We start from the raw sequence: 14,500 nt of genomic DNA on the forward strand, positions 1-14,500 counted from the left end.
GTGTACATACATTACATAACTGATCCTGAGTTACATCCTGTATTATCCTCCAGAGCTGCACTCACTATTCTGCTGGTGCAGTCACTGTGTACATACATTACATTACTGATCCTGAGTTACCTCCTGTATTATACTCCAGAGCTGCACTCACTATTCTGCTGGTGGAGTCACTGTGTACATACATTACATTACTGATCCTGAGTTACATCCTGTATTATACTCCAGAGCTGCACTCACTATTCTGCTGGTGGAGTCACTGTGTACATACATTTCATTACTGATCCTGAGTTACATCCTGTATTATACTCCAGAGCTGCACTCACTATTCTGCTGGTGCAGTCACTGTGTACATACATTACATTACTGATCCTGAGTTACATCCTGTATTATACTCCAGAGCTGCACTCACTATTCAGCTGGTGCAGTCACTGTGTACATACATTACATTACTGATCCTGAGTTACATCCTGTATTATACTCCAGAGCTGCACTCACTATTCTGCTGGTGCAGTCTCTGTGTACATACATTACATTACTGATCCTGAGTTACATCCTGTATTATACCCTAGAGCTGCACTCACTATTCTGCTGGTGCAGTCACTGTGTACATACATTACATTACTGATCCTGAGTTACATCCTGTATTATACTCCAGAGCTGCACTCACTATTCTGCTGGTGCAGTCTCTGTGTACATACATTACATTACTGATCCTGAGTTACATCCTGTATTATACTCCAGAGCTGCACTCACTATTCTGCTGGTGCAGTCACTGTGTACATACATTACATTACTGATCCTGAGCTACATCCTGTATTATACTCCAGAGCTGCACTCACTATTCTGCTGGCGCAGTCACTGTGTACATACATTACATTACTGATCCTGAGTTACATCCTGTATTATACTCCAGAGCTGCACTCACTATTCTGCTGGTGCAGTCACTGTGTACATACATTACATTACTGATCCTGAGTTACATCCTGTATTATCCTCCAGAGCTGCACTCACTATTCTGCTGGTGCAGTCACTGTGTACATACATTACATTACTGATCCTGAGTTACCTCCTGTATTATACTCCAGAGCTGCACTCACTATTCTGCTGGTGCAGTCACTGTGTACATACATTACATTACTGATCCTGAGTTACCTCCTGTATTATACTCCAGAGCTGCACTCACTATTCTGCTGGTGCAGTCACTGTGTACATACATTACATTACTGATCCTGAGTTACATCCTGTATTATACTCCAGAGCAGCACTCACTATTCTGCTGGTGCAGTCATTGTGCACATACATTACATTACTGATCCTGAGTTACCTCCTGTATTATACTCCAGAGCTGCACTCACTATTCTGCTGGTGCAGTCACTGTGTACATACATTACATTACTGATCCTGAGTTACATCCTGTATTATCCTCCAGAGCTGCACTCACTATTCTGCTGGTGCAGTCACTGTGTACATACATTACATTACTGATCCTGAGTTACCTCCTGTATTATACTCCAGAGCTGCACTCACTATTCTGCTGGTGGAGTCACTGTGTACATACATTACATTACTGATCCTGAGTTACATCCTGTATTATACTCCAGAGCTGCACTCACTATTCTGCTGGTGGAGTCACTGTGTACATACATTTCATTACTGATCCTGAGTTACATCCTGTATTATACTCCAGAGCTGCACTCACTATTCTGCTGGTGCAGTCACTGTGTACATACATTACATTACTGATCCTGAGTTACATCCTGTATTATACTCCAGAGCTGCACTCACTATTCTGCTGGTGCAGTCACTGTGTACATACATTACATTACTGATCCTGAGTTACCTCCTGTATTATCCTCCAGAGCTGCACTCACTATTCTGCTGGTGCAGTCACTGTGTACATACATTACATTACTGATCCTGAGTTACATTGTGTATTATACCCCAGAGCTGCGCTCACTATTCTGCTGGTGCAGTCACTGTGTACATACATTACATTACTGATCCTGAGTTACATCCTGTATTATACCCTAGAGCTGCACTCACTATTCTGCTGGTGCAGTCACTGTGTACATACATTACATTACTGATCCTGAGTTACATACTGTATTATACTCCAGAGCTGCACTCACTATTCTGCTGGTGCAGTCACTGTGTACATACATTACATTACTGATCCTGAGTTACATCCTGTATTATACCCTAGAGCTGCACTCACTATTCTGCTGGTGCAGTCACTGTGTATATACATTACATTACTGATCCTGAGTTACATCCTGTATTATCTTCCAGAGCTGCACTCACTATTCTGCTGGTGCAGTCACTGTGTACATACATTACATTACTGATCCTGAGTTACATCCTGTATTATACCCTAGAGCTGCACTCACTATTCTGCTGGTGCAGTCACTGTGTACATACATTACATTACTGATCCTGAGTTACATACTGTATTATACTCCAGAGCTGCACTCACTATTCTGCTGGTGCAGTCTCTGTGTACATACATTACATTACTGATCCTGAGTTACATCCTGTATTATACTCCAGAGCTGCACTCACTATTCTGCTGGTGCAGTCACTGTGTACATACATTACATTACTGATCCTGAGCTACATCCTGTATTATACTCCAGAGCTGCACTCACTATTCTGCTGGCGCAGTCACTGTGTACATACATTACATTACTGATCCTGAGTTACATCCTGTATTATACTCCAGAGCTGCACTCACTATTCTGCTGGTGCAGTCACTGTGTACATACATTACATTACTGATCCTGAGTTACATCCTGTATTATACCCCAGAGCTGCACTCACTATTCTGCTGGCGCAGTCACTGTGTACATACATTACATTACTGATCCTGAGTTACCTCCTGTATTATAATCCAGAGCTGCATTCACTATTCTGCTGGCGCAGTCACTGTGTACATACATTACATTACTGATCCTGAGTTACCTCCTGTATTATACCCCAGAGCTGCACTCACTATTCTGCTGGCGCAGTCACTGTGTACATACATTACATTACTGATCCTAAGTTACCTCCTGTATTATACTCCAGAGCGGTATTCACTATTCTGCTGGTGCAGTCACTGTGCACATACATTACATTACTGATCCTGAGTTACCTCCTGTATTATACTCCAGAGCTGCACTCACTATTCTGCTGGTGCAGTCACTGTGTACATACATTACATTACTGATCCTGAGTTATCACTTGTATTATACTCCAGAGCTGCACTCACTATTTTGCTGGTGCAGTCACTGACTACATACATTACATTACTGATCCTGAGTTACCTCCTGTATTATACTCCAGAGCTGCACTCACTATTCTGCTGGCGCAGTCACTGTGTACATACATTACATTACTGATCCTGAGTTACCTCCTGTATTATACCCCAGAGCTGCACTCACTATTCTGCTGGTGCAGTCACTGTGTACATACATTACATTACTGATCCTGAGTTACATCCTGTATTATACTCCAGAGCTGCACTCACTATTCTGCTGGTGCAGTCACTGTGTACATACATTACATTACTGATCCTGAGTTACATCCTGTATTATACTCCAGAGCTGCACTCACTATTCTGCTGGTGCAGTCACTGTGTACATACAGTTATATGAAAAAGTTTGGGCACCCCTATTAATCTTAAGCTTAATGTTTTATAAAAATTGGTGTTTTTGCAACAGCTATTTCAGTTTGATATATGTAATAACTGTTGGACACAGTAATGTTTCTGCCTTGAAATGAGGTTTATTGTACTAACAGAAAATGTGCAATCTGCATTCAAACAAAATTTGACAGGTGCATAAGTATGGGCACCCTTATCATTTTCTTGTTTTAAATACTCCTACCTACTTTTTACTGACTTACTAAAGCACTTTTTTTGGTTTTGTAACCTCATGGAGCTTTGAACTTTATAGCCAGGTGTATGCAATCATGAGAAAAGCTACTTAAAGTGGCCACTTGCAAGTTGTTCTCCTGTTTGAATCTCCTCTGAAGAGTGGCATCATGGGCTCCTCAAAACAACTGTCAAATGATCTGAAAACAAAGATTATTCAACATAGTTGTTCAGGGGAAGCATACAAAAAGCTGTCTCAGAGATTTAACCTGTCAGTTTCCACTGTGAGGAACATAGTAAGGAAATGGAAGAACACAGGGACAGTTCTTGTTAAGGCCAGAAGTGGCAGGCCAAGAAAAACATCAGAAAGGCAGAGAAGAAGAATGGTGAGATCAGTCAAGGACAATCCTCAGACCACCTCCAGAGAGCTGCAGCATCAACTTGCTGCAGATGGTGTCACTGTGCATCGGTCAACTATACAACGCACTTTGCACAAGGAGAAGCTGTATGGGAGAGTGATGCGAAAGAAGCCGTTTCTGCAAGCACGCCACAAACAGAGTCGGCTGAGGTATGCAAAAGCACATTTGGAGAAGCCTATTTCTTTTTGGAAGAAGGTCCTGTGGACTGATGAAACCAAGATTGAGTTGTTCGGTCATACAAAAAGGCGTTATGCATGGCGTCAAAAAAACACAGCATTCCAAGAAAAACACTTGCTACCCACAGTAAAATTTGGTGGAGGTTCCATCATGCTTTGGGGCTGTGTGGTCAATGCTGGCACCGGGAATCTTGTTAAAGTTGAGGGACGCATGGATTCCACTCAGTATCAGCAGATTCTTGACAATAATGTTCAAGAATCAGTGATAAAGTTGAAGTTACAAAGTGGATGGATCTTTCAGCAAGACAATGATCCAAAACACCGCTCCAAATCTACTCAGGCATTCATGCAGAGGAACAATTACAATGTTCTGGAATGGCCATCCCAGTCCCCAGACCTGAATATCATTGAACATCTGTGGGATCATTTGAAGAGGCTGTCCATGCTCGGCGACCATCAAACTTAACTGAACTGGAATTGTTTTGTAAAGAGGAATGGTCAAAAATACCTTCATCCAGGATCCAGGAACTCATTAAAAGCTACAGGAAGCGACTAGAGGCAAAAGGAGGATCTACTAAATATTAATGTCACTTTTCTGGTGAGGTGCCCATACTTATGCACCTGTCAAATTTTGTTTGAATGCAGATTGCACATTTTCTGTTAGTACAATGAACCTCATTTCAAGGCAGAAACATTACTGTATCCAACAGTTATTACATATATCAAACTGAAATAGCTGTTGCAAAAACACCAATTTTTATAGAACATTAAGCTTAAGATTAATAGGGGTGCCCAAACTTTTTCATATGACTGTACATTACTGATCCTGAGTTACATCCTGTATTATACTCCAGAGCTGCACTCACTATTCTGCTGGTGCAGTCACTGTGTACATACATTACATTACTGATCCTGAGTTACCTCCTGTATTATACTCCAGAGCAGCACTCACTATTCTGCTGGTGCAGTCACTGTGTACATACATTACATTACTGATCCTGAGTTACATCCTGTATTATACTCCAGAGCTGCACTCACTATTCTGCTGGTGCAGTCACTGTGTACATATATTACATTACTGATCCTGAGTTACATCCTGTATTATACCCCAGAGCTGCACTCACTATTCTGCTGGTGCAGTCAGTGTGTACATACATTACATTACTGATCCTGAGTTACATCCTGTATTATACCCCAGAGCTGCACTCACTATTCTGCTGGTGCAGTCACTGTGTACATACATTACATTACTGATCCTGAGTTACCTCCTGTATTATACTCCAGAGTTGCACTCACTATTCTGCTGGTGCAGTCACTGTGTACATACATTACATTACTGATCCTGAGTTACATCCTGTGTTACACTCCAGAGCTGCACTCACTATTCTGCTGGTGCAGTCACTGTGTACATACATTACATTACTGATCCTGAGTTACCTCCTGTATTATACTCCAGAGCTGCACACACTATTCTGCTGGTGCAGTCACTGTGTACATACATTACATTACTGATCCTGAGTTACCTCCTGTATTATACTCCAGAGCTGCACTCACTATTCTGCTGGTGCAGTCACTGTGTACATACATTACATTACTGATCCTGAGTTACCTCCTGTATTATACTCCAGAGCTGCACTCACTATTCTGCTGGTGCAGTCACTGTGTACATACATTACATTACTGATCCTGAGTTACATCCTGTATTATACTCCAGAGCTGCACTCACTATTCTGCTGGTGCAGTCACTGTGTACATACATTACATTACTGATCCTGAGTTACATCCTGTATTATACTCCAGAGCTGCACTCACTATTCTGCTGGTGCAGTCACTGTGTACATACATTACATTACTGATCCTGAGTTACATCCTGTATTAAACTCCAGAGCTGCACTTACTATTCTGCTGGTGCAGTCACTGTGTACATACATTACATTACTGATCCTGAGTTACATCCTGTATTATACTCCAGAGCTGCACTCACTATTCTGCTGGTGCAGTCACTGTGTACATAGATTACATTACTGATCCTGAGTTACATCCTGTATTATACTCCAGAGCTGCACTCTCTATTCTGCTGGTGCAGTCACTGTGTACATACATTACATTACTGATCCTGAGTTACTTCCTGTATTATACTCCAGAGCAGCACTCACTATTCTGCTGGTGCAGTCACTGTGTACATACATTGCATTACTGATCCTGAGTTACCTCCTGTATTATACTCCAGAGCTGCACTCACTATTCTGCTGGTGCAGTCACTGTGTACATACATTACATTACTGATCCTGAGTTACCTCCTGTATTATACTCCAGAGCTGCACTCTCTATTCTGCTGGTGCAGTCACTGTGTACATACATTACATTACTGATCCTGAGTTACCTCCTGTATTATACTCCAGAGCAGCACTCACTATTCTGCTGGTGCAGTCACTGTGTACATACATTGCATTACTGATCCTGAGTTACCTCCTGTATTATACTCCAGAGCTGCACTCACTATTCTGCTGGTGCAGTCACTGTGTACATACATTACATTACTGATCCTGAGTTACATCCTGTATTATACTCCAGAGCTGCACTCACTATTCTGCTGGTGCAGTCACTGTGTACATACATTACATTACTGATCCTGAGTTACCTCCTGTATTATACTCCAGAGCTGCACTCACTATTCTGCTGGTGCAGTCACTGTGTACATACATTACATTACTGATCCTGAGTTACCTCCTGTATTATACTCCAGAGCTGCACTCACTATTCTGCTGGTGCAGTCACTGTGTACATACATTACATTACTGATCCTGAGTTACATCCTCTTTTCCTCCTCATAGCTGTGATTTCCCGGTATGAACACTAGGTGTCGCTCTCATTCTGCACATTTGATCGGATTCTTGCTCTTTCCTTATCTCTGATATCTGGATCTGGTTTTGTGCAATGTTTCTATTGAGATGGGAATAAAACGTATATCTGGACCGCTCTGTGACATTGCACGAGTTTCCGGGGTCTCTTTTCTGGTCATTGACCTCACCTTGGAGCTTCGTTATATCTGGGAGCTTTTGATCCACAGTTTTATTTCCTGACATCCATCTGATCCACAGACAGAGGGAAATATGATTTGTTTCCTGCTGAAGGCTACAAGTTAATGAAGCGTTCACCATTAATGAGTGCGATGAGAGCGCCGCAGAGAAGGCTCGACCTTGAATTAACAATCCGCTGGTCACATTTGCCCTGACGCGTTTTACTTCCCCAATCAATGCTGCTGTGGTCTCATCTGTATAATGATCCGCTGGTCCGTGGTCCGATAAATCCTCCGCAGCCACCAGTCTGACCAGTTGCTAGAATGGGGTTTGTTTAGTGTCGAACACGTACAATCCTCTATTATTAGGGGCGATCTGCAAATTCTGCCGACGCAGAAGCTGAGAACACGACTGCACGGAACACAGACCAAGGAGACGGAGACGCGGCTGCTGAGATTTTATTGGAGATTTTCCAGCGCTGGATTTTGCACATCATTTGCATTTCATAGATTAATAACCGACACACAATGAGTCTGAAATCTGCGTCACCTTCAGTGACCTAAAGTGAGGACGCGGGAAAGTGCAGACGCTCCGACAATGCGGAACTGAAATGTACGTCATGGAAAGATGGGTGTAAATATTTACAAGTGGGTGATGGCGATGATGTCACCACTGCAGGATACGGGGCGATGATGTCACCACTGCAGGGTACGGGGCGATGATGTCACCACTGCAGGATACGGGGCAATGATGTCACCACTGCAGGGTACGGGGCGATGATGTCACCACTGCAGGGTACGGGGCGATTATGTCACCACTGCAGGGTACGGGGCGATGATGTCACCACTGCAGGGTACGGGGCGATGATGTCACCACAGCAGGATACGGGGACTGCGGCACGGAGGATCGACCACAGACGAGATCCGGATAAATTTCCGACACTGACCCGCAGGACGGCATGAAGGGTTCTGCTCCCTGCAGGGGAATATCGGACCACCAGGTGATCGCTGCCTGTGCCCTTCTCCAATACGCAGCCTCCACATCACTGGACCTCAGAATCCTGTTCTCGGGGCCGCAGCACATAACACAGGAGGGGGTCTCATTATTTTGCACCATGGACCCCTCCGTCACCCATCGGCCTTTTCGCTCCCTGACATGAGCGCACATGTTCCCGTCTAGAGGTGACATCAGCGAGGACACATCGCCATGAGATGACCTCAGCCCTCGATGGCCATTTCCTATAGACCCGGATTAACAATATACAAACATATACATGGCGATTACTCAAGAGATGAGGAACTTGATTCTTGGAGCTCGTGAGATCGGAGCGTTATTGTGCTTCAGCCCGAGACACCGACCCGACGGCCACGGATAACGACTAGGACACGTGATAAAGCCGTACGGGACATTCAGCCGAGCTCCACGTGCGGAGCCGAGATCGGAGGCTGAGACCTCCACTGTGCGAGGCCACGTTCCACCGGCTGCAGAAATGCTGCATTTTTCTGTGGATTTTTTTTATGCACAAAATCCACAGCGTTCAACAATCGAAACTAAACTCCCCCTCCCGCTGTGTAATTCACGACACTTTGTACCGTGTTGGTTTTGGTGCATTTTTCTCTATAGATTTCTATGGAGATCCTGAAAAAAGTGTGTATGACAGGCAAATACGTTTTTAAGTGCAGAATCCCAGCATCTCTGCACACAAAAATTCCTAAAAAGTGGAAAAATGCATCAAAAAATGCAATACTTAGAGCAGATTGCTGGTGTGCACTTTGGTGCCGACACCATGCGGAAAGAACGCAGCGTCTCCATTAGTGGGAACCCTTGTGCTTCTGGATCTGTCCTATATGTGGGCAGATGACATCCCATGAGCGGGTGTATATATATATTTATATATGTGCACATGTTTAGCTGCCTCCTACATGTTCGCTCTCCAGGATCTGTTATATTCGTGTGCAGATTTTTGGGTCTCCCCTTAGACTCTGGTTTCAGGATTACAGACGAGAACATTCCCTGAAATTTGTTTCTGCCTCAATTTGTTCCAAACATTTTGATTAGGACCAAATTGATTCCTTGAGAATCGAGAATCCTCTAAAGACTCCAAAAGCCCCAAAAAAGATTCTGTGGTCCCCTTGGACTGTACCCAACCCCTTAGACAGCCTGAGCAATGTCCAGGTGACCTAAGCGGAAAAGGAGGGGAAACCGGCTGTGACCAATAATGGAGCGTCTCACCTGACGCGCGCTGGAAACCACCGGCAGCCGGAATCAGAGCCTGGATGCAAGATTGTAGTTTGGCAGATTTTTCTCTGAATCTCTCTGAAATGTCAGAGAAACTTTCCATTTAGGATCTGTTAGAGATCTGCTAGAGGTGATTGACAGGTCTCTCCCATGTGATTACATACCGACCTGTCAATCACCTGGAGTGCTGCAGGGAGAAGCCGTCTGCGCGGCTCCGCACTGGTCTCGTCTTCGGCTTTTGTCCAGGCTGCAATCGTGCTGCCATGCTCCGATTCATGCTGCCCGCGGTTTGGGCAGCAATAATCAGGAGAGAGGTTCCTCTTCATGACACAGAGCAGGACGGACTATTTATGCGTTTAAAATTACAAAATGTTAAATGTTGTTAATTAATATTATTTTTTAATAAAATATTATTTTTTTAATATATTAAATTTGCATTAAATAATAATAATACTACGCATCACAGAGGTGAAGTACCACGGAGCCCTGCGTCTGCTACTACCGGCCGGACACCTGGTGCCGAGGCTGCGGCTGCTACCTGCACATTCTTACTGGCAGATGACGTGGCACGGATGTTTCCTTTACCGCGTCCTGTCACCACTGATCCCGCGCTGGTAATGGAGGGCCGGAGCCTGGACAAGAGGAAACGGCGGTGTTTAAATGCTGCTAGTTTGACACCCTGAAAATACCGCCATATTGGGTGCAGTAAAGGGAGATACTGGGGAGGTGCAGGAAATGATGAGTGCGGTGCTCGAGCAGAGCGCCATCATGTGATCCGTCATCTCTGCTTTATGCAATAGGTAACATGGCAATACAAATCGAGAATTACCTGCATTTGTAAAATTCAAAAAATTTCTTCTAGACTCGCTCAGTGCAGAATCCATTCACTCATCTCTACTGAGGACGGATATTTGTGCAGATGTCTGCGTCCCCTCCTCCGCATCACCCTCAGGATTTGCTTTATTGTGCAGATATTTATATGTGCCATTGTCTGGTTTCCCCCCTTAGGCCCCGGTCTCAGGGTCTGGTATTTTGTGCAGATATTGGGGTACCTCCTGTCCTCACCTTAGGTCTCGGTTTCTGGATTTGTTGTATGTATGTGCAGAGTTTTAGGTTCCCGTTCCTGACCCCCCTTCCCAGGTTCCAGATTCAGGATCTGGTATCTGTGTGCAGATTATCGAGTTCCCCCTTAGGCCCTGTCTCATGGTCTGGTATTTTGTGCAGATTTTTGGATTACCCCTTAGGTCTCTGTCTCATGTTCTGGTACATGTGTGCAGATTATTGGGTTCCCCCGTGGGTCCTCTCTCATGGTCTGGTACATGTGTGCAGATTATTGGGTTCCCCCTTAGGTCCTGTCTCATGGTCTGGTATATGTGCAGATTTTTGGATTCCCCCTTAGGTCCCATCTCATGGTCTGGTATATTGTGCAGATTTTTGGATTCCCCCTTAGGTCCCATCTCATGGTCTGGTATATTGTGCAGATTTTTGGATTCCCCCTTAGGTCCCATCTTATGGTCTGGTACATGTGTGCAGATTTTTGGATTCCCCCTTAGGTCCCATCTCATGGTCTGGTACATGTGTGCAGATTATTGGGTTCCCCCTTAGGTCGAATCTCATGGTCTGGTATATTGTGCAGATTTTTGGATTCCCCCTTCGGTGCCATCTCATGGTCTGGTATATTGTGCAGATTTTTGGATTCCCCCTTAGGTCCCATCTCATGGTCTGGTATATTGTGCAGATTTTTGGATTCCCCCTTAGGTCCCATCTTATGGTCTGGTACATGTGTGCAGATTTTTGGATTCCCCCTTAGGTCCCATCTCATGGTCTGGTACATGTGTGCAGATTATTGGGTTCCCCCTTAGGTCGAATCTCATGGTCTGGTACATGTGTGCAGATTATTGGGTTCCCCCTTAGGTCGAATCTCATGGTCTGGTATATTGTGCAGATTTTTGGATTCCCCCTTCGGTGCCATCTCATGGTCTGGTATATTGTGCAGATTTTTGGATTCCCCCTTAGGTCCCATCTCATGGTCTGGTATATTGTGCAGATTTTTGGATTCCCCCTTAGGTCCCATCTCATGGTCTGGTATATGTGTGCAGATTTTTGGGTTCCCCCTTAGGTCTAATGTCATGGTCTGGTATATTGTGCAGATTTTTGGGTTCCCCCTTAGGTCTAATGTCATGGTCTGGTATATTGTGCAGATTTTTGGATTCCCCCTTAGGTCTAATCTCACGGTCTGGTACATGTGTGCAGATTTTTGGGTACTGTCTTCCTCCGGGTCCCAGTCTCGGTATTCGGTATTTTTGTGCAGATATTGGGGTACCTTCTGTCCACGTCTCATGTTCTGGTTTCTGGATCTGATTTTTGGGTCCCCCCGTCCTGCCCTCCTCCGGTCCCGACCCCCGTCCCGCCCTCCTCCGGTCTCAGGACCGGTTTTGCGCCGTGCTTATCATTATATTGGGCAGAGCGTTTCGCCGCTTCTTCCAGGATCCGAGCTCGCTGGAATAGATCTTCATCTGCTGGAACCAGTGTTGAGTTCGGGAACAGTCTGAGTCCCGGAATACAAACCCTTCCTTCCTGACCTCCAGCAGCTCGAAGGTGTCGTCACCGTCCGGGTCAGAAGACACCACACAGTGGGTGAGTCTCAGGGGGTCCCGGAGCAGCACAGATTTCCCATTGCTTTTGTCTTTGATGAGAACCAGGACGGCATCGTTCACCGTTCTATCGGAGGAGCTGCCGTCCAGGCCGGAGTCTGACGTTCTCTTCACGTTGGCCATCAGCAGCGCGTGCACATTGTGGAACTTCAGAGCCTTGCACCCCTTCTTCACCCATTGGCCATCTGTCGGCTGAGCCATCTGCAGGGGCCCCTCTTTGATGAAGCGCGTCTCCTCGCGGGGCCAGCCCACCTGCTTGATGGCCGTCTCCCTCATCTCGATGTTGGTCACCTCCCTGTTTTTCCGGCTCTCCCTGCGGAAGGAGCGCAGCGTCCAGGGGTTCCCGTCCTGCCGCGTCTTCATGTTGATGTGCTCCAGGTGTGACTCGATCCTGCTCTTCGCCTCCCACAAGCTGCTGTGATCCGGATGGAAGTCGGTCGTGCTCTTGAGGATCCGGCTCAGCAGCAGCGGGTACTTGGTCACCCTCTGCAATGGAGCCATGAGGAAGGAGCGCAGGTTCATGCGGCGCAGGGCAGTGTTATCGTTCTGAGACACGTCCAGAAAGATCCTGAAATGGAGAAATGATGGAGAAGACTTAGACGTGGTCAGGACAATCCTTAATGTTCTGCAGCATTCTTCTCAGATGGAGACAAGCAGAAGATGACGGCGGACACAGATGCTGCAGCACCTCTTACTGGCAAAGTAACTTCTCATCTGAATTACACCTAATATTTAAAGGGACCTCACAGAACGTGAGAATTGTGGATGTGATCTCAGTAATGGACCTTGGTCCTGAGTCCTTTGATCTATGATCTGATAGGTGTGGTAGTCTTGCGCATCTCACCTGAGAAGCTCCTTCTCTTTCTCCAGAGCGTTCAGCGTGGCCATGGAGGTTGGTTGCTGGAGGCAGTAAGTCTGGAAGGCAGGAAGCATGTTCACAAAGTCCAGGAAGACCTCCCCGATGCAGACGGTCATCAGATCATCGTCCCCCTGAGAAAACACAGCTATAAGTATCAGCAGGACGCCGGCAATAAAGATTGTCCAAGATTGGGCCGGTGGGACCTCATAAAAGTCTCACAACTAAGGCTGAACACACATTAGATACTAGGGGGTGTAGCGTTCGCTTGGATGACAGCTCCCCACATACACATGCACGCTCAGTCCAGCTGAGAGTGCATGTGTCCTGCAGGAGAGGGAAGAAGCCGCTGCCAGGGCTTATCTTACCTGTCATGTTCACAGCCCCCGCGGCCCGTGCACTTACAGATGGCGGGTTTTGCTAATGTCAGCGGCTTTGGAGCTACTGTCCAGCCTCGGGAGCACTCCGGCAGTCCCGGCAAGATCCATTTACCTGGTCGAAGGCTTGGTCTATCTCCTCCTGGAGCACCTCGAGGAACTTCTCGTTGAGGTCGATGAGCTCTTGTATGTTGCTGAACACCACAGCCAGCTGCTCCCGTGTCAGCAGGCCGGCCGTCTGCATGGGCAGGTAGAACTCCTCCTTGATGATCCGCAGGTCCTCGCCGTAGCTCGATTCAGTGTTGACGAACTCCAGCACGGCCTCTTTCCGCTCCGTCCTGCGGGTGACGCATCTCATGCACAGAGTCTCTCTCCTCTTTCCTCTGCTCTCAGGGTCCATCGATAAGTTGTTCTCGCCACAGTCGATGCACGGCCGGTGCGCCTCCCACGCCTGCAGAGAGGCCGACGCTTCCGCTACTCGAGCTCTCCACTTTCTGGAAAGTGCGTCCCCAATTCCGCTGTCCGCCCTCTCCACCTCTCCGGGCTTCACGGCTCGCGTGCTCCCTTCACATTCTTCCCTCTCATCGTTGACCCCAACGATCCCGCTGTCTGTGCTCAGGCTGCTGATGTTGCTCCAGCGATGGCGCGATCGGTACGAGTGACCCGCGGGTTCTTTACTGGAGCTGCACGCTGTCGTGGTGTTGGCCTTCATCAGAACCGGCCCTGTGCAATACAGAAAAGGACAATCAGTAATGTTAGCTGTCCACGTTCGCCGGCCATATTCTCAGGGCATAGCTCTGTTATTGGGGCGGCATTTACACATCTGATGTCTCCGTACATGGAAAGACTTCTCTACAGTCCCAGCATTATCCCGGCTATAAATATATGGCAGCTGCACTGATACATTTTC

The 14,500-nt window shown here is 46.3% G+C and overlaps 1 protein-coding gene across 3 annotated transcripts in view; it reads right to left on the reverse strand.

The window, feature by feature from the left end:
- Positions 1 to 7,907: 7,907 nt before the first annotated feature.
- Positions 7,908 to 14,500, reverse strand: part of LOC141161942 (uncharacterized) — a 103,509-nt gene continuing 96,916 nt past the window's right edge. For all 3 annotated transcript variants that reach the window (XM_073647509.1, XM_073647511.1, XM_073647512.1), the window contains 3 exons: positions 13,706 to 14,313; positions 13,202 to 13,347; positions 7,908 to 12,925 (listed from right to left, as the gene is read on the reverse strand). In XM_073647509.1, the coding sequence (XP_073503610.1) occupies positions 12,127 to 12,925; positions 13,202 to 13,347; positions 13,706 to 14,313 (1,553 nt within the window). In that variant the 3' untranslated portion in view covers positions 7,908 to 12,126. The remainder of the gene's footprint in view (positions 12,926 to 13,201; positions 13,348 to 13,705; positions 14,314 to 14,500) is intronic.

Source organism: Phyllobates terribilis, unplaced genomic scaffold (assembly GCF_046119375.1).
Source record: "Phyllobates terribilis strain yellow unplaced genomic scaffold, ASM4611937v1 Scaffold_9__5_contigs__length_417890890, whole genome shotgun sequence".
NCBI classification, from domain to species: Eukaryota; Metazoa; Chordata; class Amphibia; order Anura; family Dendrobatidae; genus Phyllobates; species Phyllobates terribilis.